The 21,090-nt window shown below is 45.1% G+C and overlaps 1 protein-coding gene across 1 annotated transcript in view; it reads left to right on the forward strand.

Annotated features, from left to right (window-relative positions):
* The window catches only part of LOC135377443 (rho-related BTB domain-containing protein 1-like), a 45,102-nt gene that overhangs the window by 12,701 nt on the left and 11,311 nt on the right, over positions 1–21,090 (forward strand). Inside the window, 10 exon segments of the mRNA XM_064609850.1 lie at positions 959–1,166; positions 6,409–6,662; positions 6,664–6,765; positions 14,393–14,600; positions 15,180–15,434; positions 17,060–17,430; positions 17,489–17,579; positions 17,929–18,049; positions 18,993–19,111; positions 20,360–20,602. Coding sequence (XP_064465920.1) covers positions 959–1,166; positions 6,409–6,662; positions 6,664–6,765; positions 14,393–14,600; positions 15,180–15,434; positions 17,060–17,430; positions 17,489–17,579; positions 17,929–18,049; positions 18,993–19,111; positions 20,360–20,602 — 1,972 coding nt within the window.

The following is a 21,090-nucleotide window of genomic DNA, read 5'->3' on the forward strand; positions in this document are numbered from 1 at the left end:
TCCCTAGATATATTCTGTTCTTTCACGCGCTCCCGAAGAACTCGTCGCTGAATACGATAATACGATTCCGAATACCATGCGATAGACTGCGTTTGATAACTAACTGAAGACGTAAACAACGGGCCGAAGCAGGCTAGATTTATGGACAAACACGGGCGCGTAAGCCTCCTGAGTTGTTTGATTTCACAGCTGAAGACTGCCTGTTTTGTGTAGTCCTAAATAATTTTCTCTTCTCGCAAACCGTCGGTGTTATGAAACCTCGAGCAACAGGATATACCGCGTCCACACATAATGTGACCAGACAACGGAGACTGCGTAATGCTGAGCGCTGGTAATGGAAGTCTCGCGGCGCAGACAATGCAGAAATGTGCAATATGAGCTATAACGGATGAAACATGCAGCTCTTGCGGCGCACAAAAAGGTTGGAGTGAAACGAAGCTTATGAAACATGACACGTGAAAGACGAAGAAAGAGTTTGTTTGAAAGAGTTGCGCGGGTGGTAATAGATGACTGTACGCAATGGATTCTCAGAAAAAGAGATTGACTGTGATGTTGACTTACTTACGACTTACTGCGCTAATATTGCGTAACGTGGCGGTAACATAGCACACTCGTGACGTTGATCGCTTCCAATAGTCGTGCAGTTCTTCGGCGTCCTGCTGAACCGTATTAATACGGTCGTGTCTATGGTCTCTGTTGTGATGGTCTAGTCCCCCAGTTACTCTTACGGTGCATATTAGCACTTTGAGCTACGTTTCTGATAGTCACAGCCGTGGGACTGCAATTTTCTTCGTAGCGCGCTCACATAGCTGATATGCACATCGTGCGATAAGAACGCAGCCGCATGGTTCAGTGACTCTGATCCAAAGCGCTGCTCGATAAGCCGAAAGGGCAGCTGTCGAGTGCGTGCACGATTAGTTGTTCCACGTGTCTTATAACTACGTGTCTCTCTCTGCAGGAGCGGGCGCGAGGACAGATGGCCGACCATGTATAATGAGCAGCCGCACCAGGAGCTGGTCAAATGCGTGGTGGTGGGCGACACTGCTGTGGGCAAGACACGGCTCATATGCGCCCGAGCCTGCGACACGCGTCTCACGCTGTCGCAGCTCATGACCACGCACATCCCCACCGTCTGGGCCATCGACCAGTACCGCATCTACAAGGAGGTAAGACGTCTTCGAGTCTATACACTCAAGTTACTGCTCTGTTTGGCCTATGGGGAACCGTGCGCAAAGCAGACGAGTTCAGAAAGTCCCAGTGCTCTTTGCGCACGCATTGCATCCTGGGCACTTGCTGAAGCGGGGGGACGAAGAATAATCCTTGACATTTCGCTTTCGCTGACCTTGACACGTCGTGGACAATGGACCGGTAGGGGAGAAATCGGAACAGTTTGGAGGTCGCCCGTTTCTTTCGTATTAGTAAATTCCCATAGTTCAAAGCGACGCTAGCACTCTGGGATTTTCTGAACTCGTCGCCCCCTGAGAGCCCGCATTGTGACGGACAACAGCAGACCAAAACACTCGCTATGCAATAAGGTCCCCACACAGTTGGATTTATAGCCGGCAATTTCGGTGCCGTGAGGTCATTGGCAGTGCGTGTTATTTTATTCGCGTAACAACGGAGCCACCGATTCGAAATAGAACCGGTGATTAGCGTTTCGAGATCTCAAGATACTTGTCCCCCTTCGATCGCACACCGCTTTGACGTTTATGTTTATATGTTTATTAAGAAGAAAGGAAAGGTAAGCAAGATGGATGTCGGCTTGTTATTCAAAAAAAAAAAAAAGTGAAAGTGGGAAGAACGCAAAAGAAAACAAAAAGAAGGAAAGAAAAGAAAAATGAAGAACACAAAACTAAAGCTGAAGAATCACACACTCTGGCGGGATCCTATGATGTATGCAGAACTGGTATCGAAATAAGAGGAAGGAAGAAGAGAAAAAAAAAAAAAAACAGAGAACGTAAACAGTGAACATGTGCACAACTGAAGGCATTACGCCTTTGAAAACTGAGTGCAAAAGGAACAAAATGCATTGAATCCACGGTGTTTGACCCGAAATGCGCGCAATATAATGAATATGGTCAATGAAATGGAGCAGCGGGAGTTGAACCCGCTCCCAACGGATATGCTTTCCAAAGATCCTACCGTTACACCTCGCAGCCGCTGGTACCTTTTCGACTGCTTCGTTTCATTGATCTGATTGCTTTGGGCGAAATTCAGGCTATGTGTTGTCATCCTCTGTGTTTCTTCGCCTCACGTTCTACTGTGATAATGAGTATGGTGGGCGGATACATATTTTACAAATTGCATTTTTTTATTTTTCAATTATGCAATTTTGCAATTATTTTTCAAATTGCAATTTGCATTTTTGGGGTTGGTGCCTCTTCGCTCTCTTCACCCGGGCGCGCCGAGCCCCAAAGGTTTTTGGGTTGTCAGTCTCTTAGCGGGACTTCCCGGGGAGGCGGCGCCCCCCCCCAGTTCATGTTCCGGGGGGGGGGGGGGGGGGCGCCCTCCCGCAGTCGGCGCCTATGGTTCAATTGGACCTGCATTCGCGTCCGTCGCTGTAAAACCGAAGCTTCGTTGTTTATCGAAAAGGCTACAGAATTTTGTGTGATGAAATGTTGCATATACGACATCTCGCAGCTCACAGTTGAACGCTACTCTATAGTCTCTATAGTTGATTGCTTCACATTGCCCCATTCGAAGTACGTATACACGCGTGCCGCTTAGTGGGTCTGAATTCCATTGTATGTTCGTTGTATGCTTGCACCGTCACGTGCGACGAGATGTCGTGAGAAGGCACCGTGACGTGAGAATGTGGTGGGCTTTCTAGACGCAATGAGTAGTCCCAAGCAGCACAATGTATTGAAAGTCAAGTGCAATAGGGGTGGACGGTATTTGTCTTATGTCAATGTTCTTTATAGTTTCACGAGTCTGTTCAAGGCCTTCCACCTACCCGTCCACCCCTATTGCACTCGACTTTCAGTGCATTGTGCTGCGTGGGCGTGATGTCGAATGCGTTCTAGGAGATAGACTTCTGCACTTCTCTTGCCATCTGATAAAACTTCACGAGGACGCACGTAGCAGGGGTGTGAAACCGAAGATTGTGTTCAGAATTGCTAACATATAGAAACACCTTATGAATGTTCTGTGATTACTTCACGCGGTCAAAAAACCGGAAGCAGATGCCAGTGACGTCACGACAGGGTGACCGCCGACAATAATATGCAGTTATGAAAAAGTCCAGGCTGCGAATTGTGTTGAAATGGCGAAAGGTATCGAGTCTATGGCTGGGGTCTAGACTGACGCTCGAAAGGAGCAGTAAAAAGGCTTTTTTTTTTTTTATACGACAGGTTGCAAAAGCAATGGTCGCACACTCTAAGAAAAACAAAAGGAGTTAATTGGGGAACAAGTAGAGTTTTGAATCCCTAAAGCAGTAAGAGCTATACAATATCAGAAAATTTATCTACTCGACAGCCTTAGCCCTCAGTACTTTTTCGTCACAATTTTCGTCAGAACTGCGCTCGCTGTTTTTTTTTTTTAGAAAATTCAAATTGAAAATTGTTGCTGTCTCTATTATCTCGTGCACATTCATTTCGCTCGTGCTGTAACAAGCTACAATGCAAGAAAAACTGCGTGCGTTCAGCGGGTAAGCAAGCAGATGTGGAAACAAACAACGTGCAACGCTTCGTATCTTAAATGATCATGATAATACAGTTCATAACTCATAAGGGACGTACGCAATACGTATCATACGACGCGTATGTCCCAGCGCATACGATGGTATATGCTGTGTACACAACTTCTGAATGAAAAACAGATGACGAAGAGATCTACTTTAACAGAAGCACGCACTACACCATTAATCAGAGCTGTAAAGCGATACCAATATCGCATCCAAAGTTCCAAACTGATTCATATGAACCGGTAACCGAAACCACATTTTTCGGTTCGGCTTACGGTTTCGGTTAATTAACGATTGTGAATTGCGGTTCCGTTCCGGTTACGGTTCTTGGAAAAATTTAGGTTCCAAGCGGTTTTGGGTTCCGTTCCGTTCCGGTTTCAGTCCTTGCCTTTAAGGCCAACCAACACAGTGCGTATTTCACTACGTGAATCTGTGTGTGTCACGCACGGGACCAGTTTTGCGTGCGTGTGACAGCGCATCAATATGGTTCTGAATTTCGCGCAGCGTGCAACTGTCGCAGCAGCCAATAGAAACCAAAGACGCTTCCCTGCCAGCCACGACGTTGCCTTGGCAACACTGATATCTCGCATTCGCACAGAGCCACAGAAAACAGGACCATGTGATCGTTCGTTCTGCGTATTGCGGACGGTTTACGCTACATTACATTACATTACGGACGCGACATTTTACGCTCTGCAATACGCATCATGTGGGCCAGCATTTACTCCTCATTGTAGTCACATGGCCCTAAAAGTTACTCCCCAGCATTACAAAAAAATGTTCTCGTAGTTCTTCTTCTTTCTTTTTTGAGAGTGCAGCAAGGTTTTGAACAATCCTGCATCGCATTCCACTGCTCCTTTAAGCCGGTAGATGGCACTGTACCAGTCGGACACTTATTTCTCGGTTTATTTGGAAATTGCGCATTAAGTACGCCGCGTATTACGTCGCGTCATGCCAAAATTACCGTTCCGCAACCTCTTTCGAGCCACAAAGTCGTCTGGTCTCTTCTTTCGACGTCTTATTCAACGTCAGCGCGATAAAGGAAGGTTCAATGCCAGAGTTGAGTATCGTTGATAAGAGCTTGTTACAGTCTCGTCACGTTCTCGTCACGATTGTCCGTAATCTATAGCAGAAACGCGGGTGAGAGTTTGCCTTCGTAGAGAGGCAGCACAAGCAGTATGCAGGAATTTGGACCCGCGTAGTTTTATGCAGTTCATTCGGTAATATAAATATTTGTCCTTTTGAATCGCATCTGACGGGTGGAAATTTTAGTGCGACATCACGATGCAATTAATTTCATTCTGTTAACGACGACATTAACATTACTATTTCCCACATCGTTATTATTCTGCTCTCTCTCTCATCACTGTCAGAGTTTTAAACTCGCTTCGGTGGTATAGCACTGACGCCAGAAACAATAATAGCGGTGAGGAAATAGGAAACGCGACATCCGCAGGAGCACGACCGACGCAAGGAAACTCTTTCTTTACTTTCTTTACTGCTTCTAGCGAAGGAGTTTCGTAAGAAGGGAAATACAAAGTGAACGTAAGTCGTCTTTTATACCCCGAAATGACTATAGGAGGCGGAACTTTATTCATAATGCAGACACTGTCCTCATACAGGCACTGTCTGAGGCGGTAAAAAGGCAAAATGCGGGATACAGATGTTATTGGCAATGTTCAACCTATATACGAGTGCTGCGTTTGTTAAAACTCGTAATATTTATCCATGATGAAACAATAAATAAAATAGGTTATTCGGGTAGGTGCATGCTTCTTACCCAGTCCTGAAGCCGCTGAAATAAATAAATAAATAAAAGCATATTATTTTTGTCGCCGATAAAACGTTAACAGTTTGTGCCACAGGTCATACGGACGCCTGAACCTTGCTGGAGTCACAAACCTTGTCACCCATGCATGGACACATACAACATTTATAACTTCGGCGCTTCCTTTTTTTTTTTTTTTTTTTGTTGCTTTAACAACAATCGATTTAATGCATCATCTCTAACAATGAGGTCATGCTTTGGGTGTCCCGTCGCGCCCCGTATTAATCGCCCTGACTTTCCGCATTGCGTGAGAAAAAAACTCCAGTTGATGGCGCTATCGGGGGGGGGGGCTGCGTGTAGGAAAGGGCCAGTGCGCATTTGGCAGCTCTCGGCAATGTAAGGGCGCGTTCGTTGTACGCAGCTGATCCCAGCGGCCAAGTGCGCGTGACGTGAAAAGGTAAAGAGGAGTCTTGACCGGTGCGTATCACCGGTCTCCATGGAGGGTTTATATGCTGAGTTCCGCAACAGAGGCGAAAATATGTCGACTGCAGTGGACTCCGCGGGAATGCTGTGCGGGCGAGAAATTGTTTATCCTCGCAAGGTGGTTGAAGTCTCTTCCGTGAGACTGGCATTCGGACGAAATATTGCTGCAGCTGGACGCGCCGACGTTGAATAAATCTGGGGATTAATGTTCGCCATGTGGAGGAGCAAATTTGCCCCCACCAATCCCTATAAGAAAGACAGTAAACTACGAGAAATATTTGTTACTTTTATTCGTCTCACTTTTGTTGTTGTTGTTTTTTTTGGGGGGGGGGGGGTGGACTAGTGACTCCGGGTGAGAACTGACGTTACTGGAATAATCGCTGTGATACAGCTTTGTTTAGCGTGTCCTGCCATTTACTCTTTAAAAAAAAAAAGTATTCCGCGAATAACGTGCTCTTCTTGCTGCCTGCACCAGGTTTTGGAAAGATCATGGGAAGTAGTGGACGGAGTGAGCGTTTCCTTGCGGCTATGGGACACCTTCGGAGACCACGACAAAGACCGCCGTTTCGCCTATGGAAGGCAAGTGCTGGCCTTACCGCTGCCAATCGGAGGATCATGGGAGGTTTTATTGCAGATCGGACGTTGTTCTCCTATGTTTCTCAATTGCCAACCCTGTGTCTCTGCGCAACTGCAAGTTGATGTGGTACCCGGAGATTCGACGCTTCTGCCCCAACACCCCCATCATCCTGGTTGGCTGCAAGAATGACCTCCGGTACATGTACAGAGATGAGCAGTTCCTCTCCCTGTGCAGAGATCGCAGCCCATTTTTCAGGTTGGTTTCCTCCCTGTTTCTGCCAGGCGATGTTAAAGGGACTATACTGAGTTGCGGCTGATGCGTTTGTCACACCTGTCTTTCTGCGGTAACTCTGTGGAATGCTGCTGTGTGTTTTTTTGCGCGTCACGAAGTAGGGCTGCCGGATTTCACCATATGGATATGTCGCGTCTTGTGCCGGGGCACGTATTTGAGTGAAGGTTGTTTAAGAAAGGAAAGGTAAGCCAGATGGGGGATGTCGGCTTGTTATTCCAAAAAAAAAAGGCAAAGAAAAGAAGAACGCAAAAGAGAACAAAAAGAAGGAAAGGAAAGGAAAAGAAAAATGAAGAACACAAAACTAAAGCTGAAGAATCACACACTGTGGCGGGATCCTATGATGTATGCAGAACTTGTGTTGAAATAAGAGAAAGGAAGAACAGGTCATACAACTGAAGGCATTACGCCTTTGAAAACTGAGTGCAAAAGGAACAAAATGCATTGAATCCTCGGTGTTTGACCCGAAATGCGCGCAATATAATGACCACCAGAAGAAGTTATTATAGAGTCTCCGAGAAATTGCCACACTTTTTTTTTTTTTTTTTCTGTGCGTTCTGTGTTATTCATGCTGCTGCATACTTCCGGGAGCGAGCGGATACAGTCTGACCGTTTCCAAGTGCGGCTTTCTCCCGGAGCAATGCGGCGGTGTGAATCGCGTAGCGGCCGGAAAGGTGGCGCTGCTGCAGGAGCTCCGCACATGGCTCTATCGCGGTATGATCGCGGTAGCGCGCATGCCCCCCCCCCCCCCCCCCCCCCCTCAGCTGGTCGTTATCAGCAGGGGATAATAATAATCGATGAAGCCATGCGGTTCTTTCGGTAACCATTCATGTTGCTGTGTAGCTCCACAATTGCGGCCCTGCCCGTATTTCAATTCAGAAAGTTAATCAGTGTAAAAGTTTTCATTAAACACTCAATTGACTTTCAAGTCTGTCTTCTTGTAGGGTACGCAGTGACAATATCAAATGCACTACCCATTTTGTGGTGCGTCCCGTCCGCGAAGTTCCAGAATGTTGTGCCACATTGCGTGAATAGCCTTTTAGTACTGCGTACGGCAATTGCTTTGCGTATGCTACAACTTTCTAATGGCCGACGCTATTGGATACAAGCATCTGACTTCAGCATCGATGTTCGACTTTTAGATCTAGCATCCTTGGTACATTACAAAAGAAGGTCGATGAATTGATTGCTGAACACCCCGCAGTAACGCCTCGACTCGAAGGGTCTAAAAGTGGGTGTTCGCGTGCTTCTCGACCGATAGACTGGTGCTGCCATCTGCATTCCATAACTTGTGTTTCCTCTTTTGTTTGAGACTTCGTGTTGTGTCTGTCCTTTCGTGTTCCCTAGTCTCGGGGTTTTACATTATGCATCATCTTCAGCAGCTCGCTTGCTTCCTACCCATTTTTTCATTACCATTTTTCTGTTCTTTATGATCTCGCGGCCTTCTCGTCGGCCAGTTCCCGGGTCGTTTTTGTCATGTTTCGTAACATGAATTGCTGTAAAAGTTTCTTTTTCTTTTTTTTCTCGCGCGCGCGGAACGATTTTTTCGCGAGCACCAAACGTCACTGACGTCACCGAGAAACATAAGCTTGCGTGAGAGAACTGATGTTCTGAGGCTGGAGTCCTACAGCTGGCTAACCTTTTCAGTGACTTCCATCTTTCATAAGCTTGCGTTTTTCGCGAATTTAAGTTCCCGCGTCAACAGTGGCCTCCGCCAAAACGCGAAAATATGTTCCGCGCGAAAACAAATACTTTACAGTATTCCGCGTTAAACTAAAAGGGTTATGAGCCTATCATTCTCTGCGGCGATTTCTTAGTGTTTGTTTTCGCTTTCATAATTCATGACAACAAACATGTGGTTTCTGCCGGGAAGAGCACTTTCTTCACAATTCGAAGTTGCTTGAACACCTTCTATATCTTGAAAGAGCGGATCCTTCGGCGCAGTGTCTCCCAATTCTTGTCGAATTATCAATTGGGCATAAGTTATATCTGGTGCCCATTAAAGGATAGTTTTGGTTGCGTTGGCCTCACTACTGCAAACGAGCTCACACAGACATAGCCTGTAATGTTTCTCCGCACAGACGTTCCTCCTGTAGAGCAGTCTTCGCCACGCGTCTCGTCTTAGTGCTGGGAAACGAGCTTTACAGGAAGAACTCGAAAGGCTCGGGGATATGAACTGACCTGGGTATTTTGAACGGATTATCAACGGAACGGTTCTGCCCTTTACTGCCTGATGTCAGTTGAGATGTTAGCATTGTATGGTCCTATTTATACACTATGCTGTATTTAGTCGGCGTACTTCAGTTCCGTCGGAGCTGCGATACATGAGGGGCAACAGGGGCGTCAGAAGTCCCTCGACAGAGGACTGGTACCTCAACAACTTCCTGTACGAAGAGCGTAGTGAGAATGCAGTGCAGAATGACTTGAAATACGCTAGAACAGTTTCGGGTATTTAGCCAATGGCCAGTCTATTTATTTACGTTTGGAATGTATTTCGTGTCAGAGGATAGTAGTGATTATACCAGTGAATACGATCATGCGAAGATGACAATTTTTCTTACTTACTTAAAACGAACACGCAAATCCTGTAAAAAAGAAAAAAAAAGTACCTTATCAGAGAGGATATCAGTCACCCTATGCGATCTCTAGGCATGAAAGAGGGGGTAACGCTCCCACAGTCGGAGCTCAGACGCGACCGCCCCCCCCCCCCTCTCTTGCCCCCACCTTCCAACAACCCTGAGGGGCAATAATCAGCTGTTTTCTACCAAAGTACTTTTGCTAGTGCAATCTGAATGCATTGCAAATTTTTATATGCCAGCTTGTGCAGCTTTTTCTTTGCATGATGTGGTACCGAATTCAACCAACTCAGGGAAAAGAGGTGTTGATGCCAGGTGTCGTCCCTAATTGAGATCTGCCTCGGCCAATTCTCGTGGTTTACATGAGTTAGTTTCATTTCACACTGGTCTTTCTTTCCTGTTGTTTTCTTTTTTTGTGTGTGTGATATAACATACCCAGTCCATTTTGACACCTGTTTAAAAAGTGATAATGAACCCTACTTAGGAGCAGCGTAACAACCAAAAAATAAGATCTATGGTTGGTCCTTGTCGAATATCCGATAATTACATAACAGCGGCAGGGAGTAGAACACGCAGAACCCCCCATGCGCGCGTAGCATATCCACAGAGAGTGCAACTGACATTTAATTTGTCCAGGGGTGGACTAGGGGGGAAGGGTCTGGGTGTCCTCACCCCCCCTCTCAATTTCAGTCTATACACTGTTTCAGTTGACCTTAGGTAATGTTGCACAATGCTGTCCAAAGCACGACTCCCCCCCCCCCTCAGGAAGATAATCTGCCCCTGAGCGGAGCTTATTTCACAAGTGAGTGGCACAAGAGGTCAGATCCGATACACTGTATTGACCCATTTCTCGTTTATGCAAATCCACAAGCTCCACTTTGGTGATAAATCTGGCTTTCGCACCATAAATATCTTGGTATTCGGTGATCATTGAGCTTCAGGTGCTGCTGGCATCACTACAAAGGCTACAGGTGGTGCCACAGCTGTAATTGCAACAGTGTTAAATCAATCATAGGTCATGCTTCAAATGTGAAGTGCATGGCATGTATAAAATCCTGAAATACAAAATATCATAAGCATAGAAACAAAAGCAGTTGCGATACTGCTACGGCACTTCTGCCTTGGTTATCGGGCAATAGCAGATAGCTTTGCGTTGTGATGTAACAGAAATTAAGTATGGGTTTTTATGTATTTATTTATTTATTTAAATTTTGGAATATAAAGTATGAATGGCATCACAGAATTCCGCATTCACTAAAGTTGGCCACCTTTAAATTGTTGTACGTATGCTCAGTATGGTGACATCTTGCAGCCCTAAATGTGATGTCTTGGGTTCTGAGAGTGCTATCGTACGGTCATTCTTCTCTCCTACTACTAATGAAAAACTCGTAGCCAGCGTGTCTCCTTGCTGCGACCACCGGAACTTCTGCATGGTATACCTTCTCTGGTCCACTTTCGACTGCTGTATCAAGCACCGGTCTTTTTGCTCATTCAGACGAAGGGTTGCAGTAACTGTTCTCTGTACTTATATTTTCCAGGGGGAACCATCCCTGTGTCTCAAGCAGGTTTCCCGAGTTTGGAAGGTACATTTCCAATCACAGTACTGTACTTTGTTGTGGCAGGCACCCCTTTGTACACACACACACACACAGAAGCGGTGAATGGAACTGCTCTTTCTTGCATGTGTTCGGATGTGGTAGACGGGTCGTTAGTGCATCTTCCCTTTTTTGGTTGTTGTGAATCCTGTTGGCATCGTGGCAAGTAACAACATGCTTTTTGTGTATTCGATTTTTGTCGTCCTTATAGCTTTCCAACTAACACCTCAGTAGCATAAGTGATGGTCCCCTGATGGCTGCCTATGTGTCCGTGCTGTCTCAATTTCACAAGTTTTGTTTCAGGACATCGGTAATGGTGAATTCGGGTGGTCATTTTTGTGCAACCTTTTTTGTGTATGTGTGAAATGAAGAAAGCCAAGTGGGAGACAAGTGTGGCAGGTTTGTGTGTTGCAAATTCCAGGCTTGTGCAACACAGTGAATTATGTGCTACGCATTGGGTGCGTTAAGTAGGCGCCACTCTTTTTGCTCACTCAAATCGGGAGTATGAGGCGCTCGGAGCGGCCACTAACCAGCGAAAAGGAACTTCGGAGTGCTACGCTTCTCGATTGTTGATGCCGCTTGTTGTCTTAACTCCATAGGAGCTATTTACTGTGAAGATCACTGTACGGCGTGAAAGTGTCTGCATTAAAGCGCTGCATTTCTAGCGAATAACTGCCGATATCCGTGTAGAAGTTGTCCACTAATAAAAAAAAAGCATGATAACAGTTGTAAAAATATTAAGTTTACTGAAGCATTCGGCAACATAGAAAGTCCTTACTTCACTTCGGAGACCACACTTCAAAGGTCGTTCTGCCGCCGTTCAACAAGAAGTACGTCATGGAAACTCTCAATCGTCTGCTTCTGTTGACCCATTCGTAACGAAAAGCTCGAAAAGCAGCACGGAATCTCTCACTCTCGGGTGCTCGAGTGGCGCTTATGTTGTGTTAAGTGAGTGGAGCCTGAAACACTCGCGCTCCGGGGCACCTACTTAACGCACCCACTCACTAAGGTCTTTAGGGAGAGAACAATGTGTTTTTCTGCTTTTTCTTTGTTTGTTTTGTTTTTTTTTGCGTATTCTACTAGAAGTATTGCATCACGAATGGTTGAATGTGCGAGCACTTTTGTGAAGGGCTATGAACTCTACCAGGCTAGTCTGCAGACCGTGTCGGCTCGTCGGTGGCCGTATGGGCCAGACGGCGATTTTAACTTGTTGGCTATGACACCTTTTGTATAGATGAATCCGATAGGTCCGTATCTATATAGCACGCTGCTAGCCAACCATCATCCCTAATGACAGCGTTCTTGCTCCTGATTTGTTGATAACAGGAGGCGGAGCCTATTATGTATCCATTATGCACGGCGTTATGGCTACAAAATAGGCTCAGTCTCCCGTTTCCAACAAATCAGGGAAGAGAACGTTGTCATTCGGGATGATGGTTGGCTAGGAGCGTGCTGTGTGGTGACGTTCATTTTTACTAGTGTAGAGCAGAACATCATGTGTACCTCCGCTTTGGCGTCTGATTGGGTGCTACAGTTCTTCAAATGACGTAACAATGGATAGAGGTATCTGGATGGCGGTACGTCTACTCGCCCGTATCCGAAAAAAAAAAGTGTGTTTCTGTATTAACACTGCACACGTTACGAAGGAGAAGAATTGAACAATAAATTGTAAATAGAATTAGAAGCGTAGAAGAACAATATTACACCAGTAACTAAATACCTACAGATAGGAGTTTCTTACCTCCTTTAAGTGGGGTACAGATGTACCCTCTCTCAAAACCCACGAGTCATCCTGATTTTTCTGCATTTACTGAAACTGTAACTATTAAAGTGAAGCGAATTATTATTACTGCGATATTGATTAATTGTGATCTTGTACCATTATCGTTGCTTAAGCCTTTGTTTGGGTGTCAGCATTGAGTACAGCATCGATATAAAAGGTTGCACAGTCAGGGTACAGATTTGGCTGGACACCTCTGCTATGTCCCTTGTTCACATGGGCGCCATTAAGGGTGGCAAGTGCTCGGACCTTTATTTTCTCTCTCTCTCTCTTCTTTTTTTTTTTTTCTTTTTTCGTGATTTTGCCAGAACCCTGCTGATGTGGTCAAGGCTGCACATCTCTGAAAGTTCCCGCCGTATTTCTCATACTTTTCTTTTTTGCTCAGTCTTTCTTTTCCATATTTCTTTTCTACCCACAAACAACACATGACCTGCCCTAAATAATGTGCTGCAGTGTCCGAGTAATGAAAGCCCTGGCCACCTAAAAAGGTACGCGTCGCGCTACCGTTAATGAATTGATGAGAATATAATCCACACTGATGGCACTGACGGTACTCAGAGTTATTGCGCAAGAGTGAGCTGTAGAACGACACCTTCCCCCGGGGGGGGGCTGTGCAGTGGCACCCGGGTCCGAGATGTTGCCCCTCCCTGCAAAATTGCCTAGCGGTGCTCCTGCTGGTTCATATATAATTATGTTTAACTATACACACGAAAAGCATAGCAAATTGGTAAATCGCTGGAGCACATTTCATAGTTTCATGGGAATTCTACCCAAGGAATTAAAGTTACGCTTTGAGGAGTAGATCACAGGAGGTCACCAAATTTCATACATATGTCAGGAAGCCTTTTTTTGCCAAATGCTCCCAGTTTCTGAGAGACAGCACTGTGTACATGGGACAGAATATTTGCAGCATCACCACCCAGCAATCTTCTTCGGCACTCTGTCACTACTGAGCACAGTCCCTTCCCTTTATATGGTTGTAACATCTATTCCAACAAGTATTGGTAACAGCTATTGTTTTGTTTTGTAACATCATTTTGATGTAACGCATGGTAGAACCTCTTACTTTTAAGGCTAAGCCAGTAGGTTACAATAGAGAGGTACTAGTCCTACCAGACACTACGGTTAGTGTGATGCGTGTATGCTTGGTTGTCATTCACAGTCTAATTCAAAGTAAGTAGGTAAGGTATGTGCCGCTTGCCTCTTCACAAAAATATAGCTGCAATTTGATGTATATTTCAGCATTGTAATTATGGGAAAATGCTTTGCTCTGGACAAATTATTATTGGTAGGGAGCAAGGGGGTTTGCCCATTCCAAGGTGAAAACCTTTGTTCAAACCATTGCCAAAAGTGTTCACATTGCACTTTGCATGTGTAAGCACCATGTTAGAGGACTATGCACAGATTCACAATCAGTATGAATTGAAAACCGATATGCATCTCAACTTTGTGATAGAATTGACCCTATATCAGTCTGCTAGGTTAATGTGCTATCTCCAGGGCATTTATGGTTGTGTGAGCCTGTGGCAGTATGTATGTGTGCCAGGTTTGCTTGCGCGATTTTGACCACCTGAATCTGCCATCAATGGTCATATGGAAGACTTCCTGCTCCTGGCTTTATGTTTTGCTTTTGGCTCTTGCAGGCCTCTCCGAGAAAGTGACATTTTATCGCCGGAACAGGGGAGGCTTCTTGCCAAAGAGATTGGAGCTCCGTACTACGAGACCAGTGTACTGACTCATTTTGGGGTGAATGAGGTGTTTGAGAATGTCATTCGAGCGGCCCTGCTCTCCAGGAAGCAACAGAAGTTTTGGGTGACAAATTTAAAGCATGTTCAGCATCCCCTGTTGCAGGTAATATATTCCCTTTTGTTATGTCGTTCCTAGAACCGTGTGTAATCTTACAAGTTTACGTGTCTCTTAGGCGTACAAAATATAGACGTATCTTGTCACAGTTGCCACTATTCATTACTGCATTACGTACTGTTGTGGAACGATACTCAAAATTCAAGATTAACAAATGATTACACAGTGGATGTCAGTACTTCCTTTTTGGAAACTGTACCAGTTGAATAGACTTGTTGTACTCGGCTAGCATTTTGCACTGCTTTACTGCATCAGTTTCAATGGATGTCGTATCTAGAAGGGCTACGGTGCAAGCGAACTGGTGCGTATGGCAGCGGAATGGTAACCCGAGACGGTCCTCTTCGTCCTTTTTCCCTGTCCATTCCATTGCTAGGCTGTATGTTTTTCATAATTTTGCCCTCTCTATGACAACCTTTCTAGTCACATGTATAAACTCAGTGTTACATTACAGATACCACGAAATGCACTCAAGAAGCCCCGAAATATAGTTACCTCAAATTACGGAGCTTTAAGTGACACGTGGCCATGTGCGATGTAGAGAGCCACAGAAATCTGATGATTTTCCAGATTCCTTTCTGCCCACCGAAGCCACCACCTCCAGAAATAACAATCCCTGTGTCTCAGTATGATGAGCACCTACAGGAATTGTTCCAGAGCCAGGCATACACGGATGTCATTTTCGTGACGGGAAGGGTTGGCTTCTCAGCCCACCGCATGCTGCTTTCTGCCGTCTGCTCCGTCTTCTACAAGTTGTTCACCTCGATAGACTCGGCAGGAGACAGCAGCTCTCTGGGCGGTCGCAGCGCCAGCGACTCGAGTGTGGTGGGTAATATTTAAGGCACTGTCCTACGCATTTGGAGAAGTTCGCGTTCTGCGTTAGTTAAGGAGAAAATAAAAGAGTAACACGAGATACAGCTGTATCCATGCACAAATTGTTGTCTCATAGTCCTCAATCTTTTAAGGTTACAGCAATGAAATTCTTATCCAGAATGGTGCAGTTTCCTCTTAATCTCTGAACATGCATGAGGCTTCGGAGATGGCAGGAAAATAAGCAGAATCTTAAAGCGGCGCTAAAACGAGCGTCTGTGTTGGCATTTTTGTGACACACCTCCGACAGAAAGTATCCGCCGCAGAATTAAATGCCCTTTGAGTGGTACCACAAATGCGAAACACACGGTGTTTCAGTAACCATGTCAAGAAATTTTAATTTAAAAAGTGCACTGCGGAAAAATATGGGACCAACGACATTCATCTGTAGGAAACTTTTGCCACCTACTACAAGTAAGTTTATCAAATTTTCACTGAAATAAATTTAATTTTTTGAATTAATCTGTGAAATTTGCCGAGCCAACGTAACTTTTTTTTTTGTGAGAAACAGAAGGCGCATGTCATATTTACCCCATCCTTCTGCAAAATACATCTCCTGCTACAATGGTAATAGCTGCGAAAAAGTTGCAAAAACTGTCGTTGTCAGCAGAAGCATTGAAAAGTAATCTGAAGGGAGCAGGTTCATGTCCTCGTCGCCTTCTTTGCCTGGCTTCTTGACGGGAAATGAGAGCCACCAAACAATTCGCGCGTTTGGAAACGGTGGTTTTCGCAGCTGTTTTTTAAACAATTACCATTGTAGTAGGAATGTATTTTGTAGTAATGTGGGGTAAATCCAACATGCACTTTCTGTTTCTGGCAAAAACTGCTACATTGACTAGGCAGATTTTGGAGTTTAGTTTCATAAATTTAATTTCCTAAACTGAACTAAAATTGGATCAAACTGTATGATACTTGTACTACGTGGCGAAAGTTGCCTACAGATAAATGTTGTTGTTGGTCGCATATTTTTTCGTAGCGTGCTTTCCTTATTAAATTACTTTGATATGGTTACCGAAACACCTCACATGTGACACAAAGTGACATCGTGCAAAGGAAATCTATGACCTTGCTTTCGCACAAGAAGTGATAGTTTTCATCTCAGTTTCTTGTACCCTTGTCACACGGGCAGTCTGAGCCGAGGTTACGCCTAACCGCGGTTACAAGAATTAACCGCGGTTCGGAACGAACACGGTTAGCTGCTGCCACACGGGCGGATCACGATCCGGTCGCCAATGAGAAGGAAAACGAAGAAGCGGGTTCCATGGTCTTTTTGCTTTTCGACGCTCAGCAATGGTATTACAATCTCCGCTCATCGTTGAAGTATGAAAACAGTAGTTACCGATACTTTTTGTTTAGATTATCACTCTTCAACCTCACATGCTTTTGCTCAACCTTGCATGCTCGGTTACGCGTAACCGCAGTTTCCTTGACCCCGGTTAACACTGCCCGCGTAACAAGGGTATTAGAGTGTGTGCATTTGCACCGTACAAGAAATGTTGGTCTTTAGTGTGCCTTCTCTTTTGAGAGCTGTTTCCAGATACACAGATTAGGTGACTTTTGTACGTGTTCTAACACGCCAGGTGAGCACCCTGGAGGCTTCGCTGGGCAGCTTCAATGCGGACACAGAACAGCTGATCGCTGACAACAGCCCGTCGACCCGAGCATCATTCCGACTGCCGCACAAAGGTGGATCGGGGACTCAGAATGGCTCGGGTCCCACGTGGCGTCGTGCCAGTTGCCAGATCTACCCGGAAGGTGGCGTCCAGAAGTCCAACTTGGGCATGGGTCCACGTGTGGGGTTGCAGCAGAATTTAAACCATCCAGCTTTCACGGCCATCAATGTCGAACAGTGTGAGGGGCTGGATCATCGGGGGCGTCCCGCTACGACAGTGCAGGCCATTGTCATTGTATCGCGGGCCATCACCCCACCTGCCATGCAGGAATGTATGAGGTAAAGAATCTTCGTCCCGACGGGGTGACGGTGTGCTAATGTGGCCATTTTTGTTCAGGTTCCTCTACACGGGAAAAATAGACTCAAAGACTTGTCCCCTCACAGAGATTCAGGAAGCTGCTGAGCTGATCGACATTCCAGATCTTTTGGCAAGTGCTGCTAAGTAACACTAGTACTAGTCATACTAGTCATACTACCACTTTTGACAGCTCTGTGTGTTGTGGCAGAGGTAACTTCAATCTGTCCCGGGAAATACGCTTCATTACCTGTGAGGGAGAGGAGCAGCATTTGTGAATTGGGTACTAAAAAGGTCAGGGGTAGCAAACATTAACATTTTATGGAAATAAGGGAATGGGACTGAAAGAATGGTCAAAAAGCGAGCAAACTGGTGGCGTAGATCTGTAACAAAAAGCCCGAGACTAGAGGTTACAAGAAAAATGTGTGGCCTTGTTCCTATAGTCTGTTTTTATCTTATGAAGCTCGTTTTTGTCTTTTTAGGTGTATTTAAGTAATATTCAGCGTCACGAGGAGTTCCTCAATGCAGAGCTGCAGAAGAAATACCAGAGTCGGCTGCAGACAAAATTGAAGGCAATGTGTCTCGATAAGGGCCTGTTCTCAGGTAAGCTTCTTGAGCAAGTTGCATTACATAACGCAGATTATTGTACAAAAGGATATACGCACTTCTTCATAGAAAGGTGCGAGGCATTCCTGTTCCCATGGTAACTGCCTCCTCCTCTTGAGGAAAATTCCATGCTCGGCATTGCGCTCTGTTGACGCACCCTGGAAGTCGCTGAGAAGGCGTGTTAGCTTAGCTCAATTGGTGGGGCCCTGGACCGGTAATCCAGAAGATGTGGGTTCGAGTCCTACAGCTGGCTAACCTTTTCAGTGACTTTCATCTTCCATCTGTTTATCATGTTTTGTGTATTGGATATTTGGACATTAGATATTAGTAAAAAACACAGACCGCACATTAGACATGTTGTTACAGGTGGCTTTTCTACCTGTAAGTGCGTAACATCACTTAAATGTCGACATCACAGCTTATCGGCCAATGTTGCATGATTACTTTGTTCAGTGTTGTTCATTTAGGTGGCACATTACATTACATTATGTGTATTTACAGTGTGTCATTAGTGGTGTGTCATCAGTGTGTCACAGTGTAAGTCATTACAGTACACGTATTTATGACGACCCCTCACCGACGATTTTTATTACACGCTATATCACACAATATTTGCACGTACCAGAGTTAAATTTTGAAAAATGTAAGATGTTTCACATTTCTGTACAGTAAAAAGAATTTGTTGTTGCCTCGGTTTATGAAAGTACAATTTTACTTCCACTGTGTGGTCGTTACATCCAGTAATGACCACGCAGTTATGACACCGATATTAATTTTAAAAATTAAATTGTTGATATGATTTCTGTTCAACTCCTTTACAGCCTGAATCCTAGTGCATAGAATACACATACTTGTTGCTAGGCGCAAGGCTAACATGTCTGAAGTATGACGAAGTAAGAAAGAAAGAAGAATGGAGACGTGTCTCATTTTATATTGTTAGATGTGGTGTTTCAACTGGAAGACGGATCGTGTTCAGCTCACCGTCCAATTCTGATGGTGCGTTGTGACATGATGGCCGCAATGTTTCGAGGAGACTTCAGAGAAAGCTCAGCCAAAGTGGTACGTTCTGAAGTTAACATACTGTAAAAGTAGTAATTTTCGTGAGAACCTAATTTTTGCGAATTTAACGGCAGTCATTTTTTTCGTGAACTTCAAGTTCCGTGAAATATTTTTAACAATGGGAAAGCGTAGAAATAAAATTGTAATCCGCGAGGAATGGGTTTCACTAAGTCAAACTGGCCCACTTAGTACAATTTACAGTCTCAGACCGATTTTTCGGACATGCTCGATTATTCGGACTCGTTCGCGGAACGGCCGCGGGTCCCATAGAGGTGATGTATAAGAACGTCCAAAATTTCGGACGCCGTGCAGCTCCGTCGCTTGATATTTCGGACTCTGTTTGCCCAACCCGCGAATTTCTCTCATGGGGTGACGGAAAACATTGGTATCATCTGAAATTCGTATCAGAAGAAATCAACCGACTAAAATATTGAGGCAAAAAAATAGGCAGTGATGATTGTTGATTTTCCATTCCTCTGAGTAGAAGAGGTCTGTCGTAGCGCTTTTGCGTCTTCGTTTTTGGCCAACGGCCCGCGAGTCGCGCGACAGCGCTGTAAAGCGAGCTTCACCTAGAGCACGCATGCGTTAGGTGAAGCCGACTTGCGGACTTGATGACGGCGGTGCCTCTGTCAGTGTACTTACAGTGACGAAGTGTCGCTCGGGAAATAGAAGCTGATGTTATCAGGCAGAGCTGGAAGCGCGTTAGGAAAGCATCGACAAATTTTTCCAGCCTACTAGGGCTTAGTAAAGTTTATTTTGAAGCGAAATTCGTTTTTTCGGACTGCTCGATTATTCGGACTCTTGCGCGATGCCCGCCGAGTCCGAAAAATCGGACGGCGACTGTATTGTGTTTTACTACACGTTTAACACACTTCGGTGACATTTACAGTACTGGACAAAATCGAGTCCACGCCCATTGGAACATTATTTCATCGTTCCACTTTCGCTCTCGATGTGACAATGTATGCTTGATCATCAACGCCAAGTTCATCAAAGAAGGATCTGATGCTACGCGGGTGCTGCTAGAGCAGTGACAATTCCGTATATCCTGGCAATGCCAGAGGCTTCCAGCATTCTGGCTCAGATGAACTCCATGATGAACCGCAGAGAACGTGCATCGCTAAATTCAACTGTCGCAAACTATTCCCAGAACTATCGAGACCGCGAAATTCACCACTTTTACAGTATCACACCTAAGTGTAACATGCACGACGTCATGGTGCTCATTCTTGTTCTCAACTTTTGCAGGTGCATTTCCCAGGTGTCACAAGAGAGTGTTTCGGTCAGCTTTTGTCGTACCTGTACACTGACACTGTGTGCGATACAGTTAATTTAAGCAACTGCATAGAGCTCATCGCGCTGGCTAATCGCCTGTGCTTACCACGCCTGATCTGCTTGATCGAACACAAGATAGTCACTGAAGTGCTCCGTCTGTCCGGCAAATCCATAGACGTCACCGAAGATGTCTTGAAGCTCTTGGAACCGTGCCAGGTATGGGTCCAGTGTTATCTCTCATGTATCTAAAACGTACCGTACTTTATCGTGTAAGTTTATGTGCACCCGTACGAGCGCCTCATCCATACCAGTGTCGACCGTCCATTTATGACGACCCCTCACCTACGATTTTTATTACATGCCACATCACACAATATTTGCACGTACCAGAGTTAAATTTTGAAAAATGTAAGATGTTTCACATTTCTGTACAGTAAAAAGAATTTGTTGTTGCCTTGGTTTATGAATATCATAATATCATACTCATATATCATACCATATAATAATCATACCATATAATCATACCAGTGTCGTGCGTAGCGGCACTAATTTAATAGCTACTTTTTCCAGTAGCGGAGGTGTAACTCCGCTACGTTTGTTTTTTGTAGCGGGAAAGTAATTTCCGCTACCGCTACTTTTGAGGGAGAAAATAAAATAAATTAGAGGCTAGAGTACGTCCAGTGAACTCGCTGTCAGATCATGTG

The sequence above is a fragment of the Ornithodoros turicata genome, chromosome 1 (assembly GCF_037126465.1).
Source record: "Ornithodoros turicata isolate Travis chromosome 1, ASM3712646v1, whole genome shotgun sequence".
NCBI lineage: Eukaryota > Metazoa > Arthropoda > Arachnida > Ixodida > Argasidae > Ornithodoros > Ornithodoros turicata.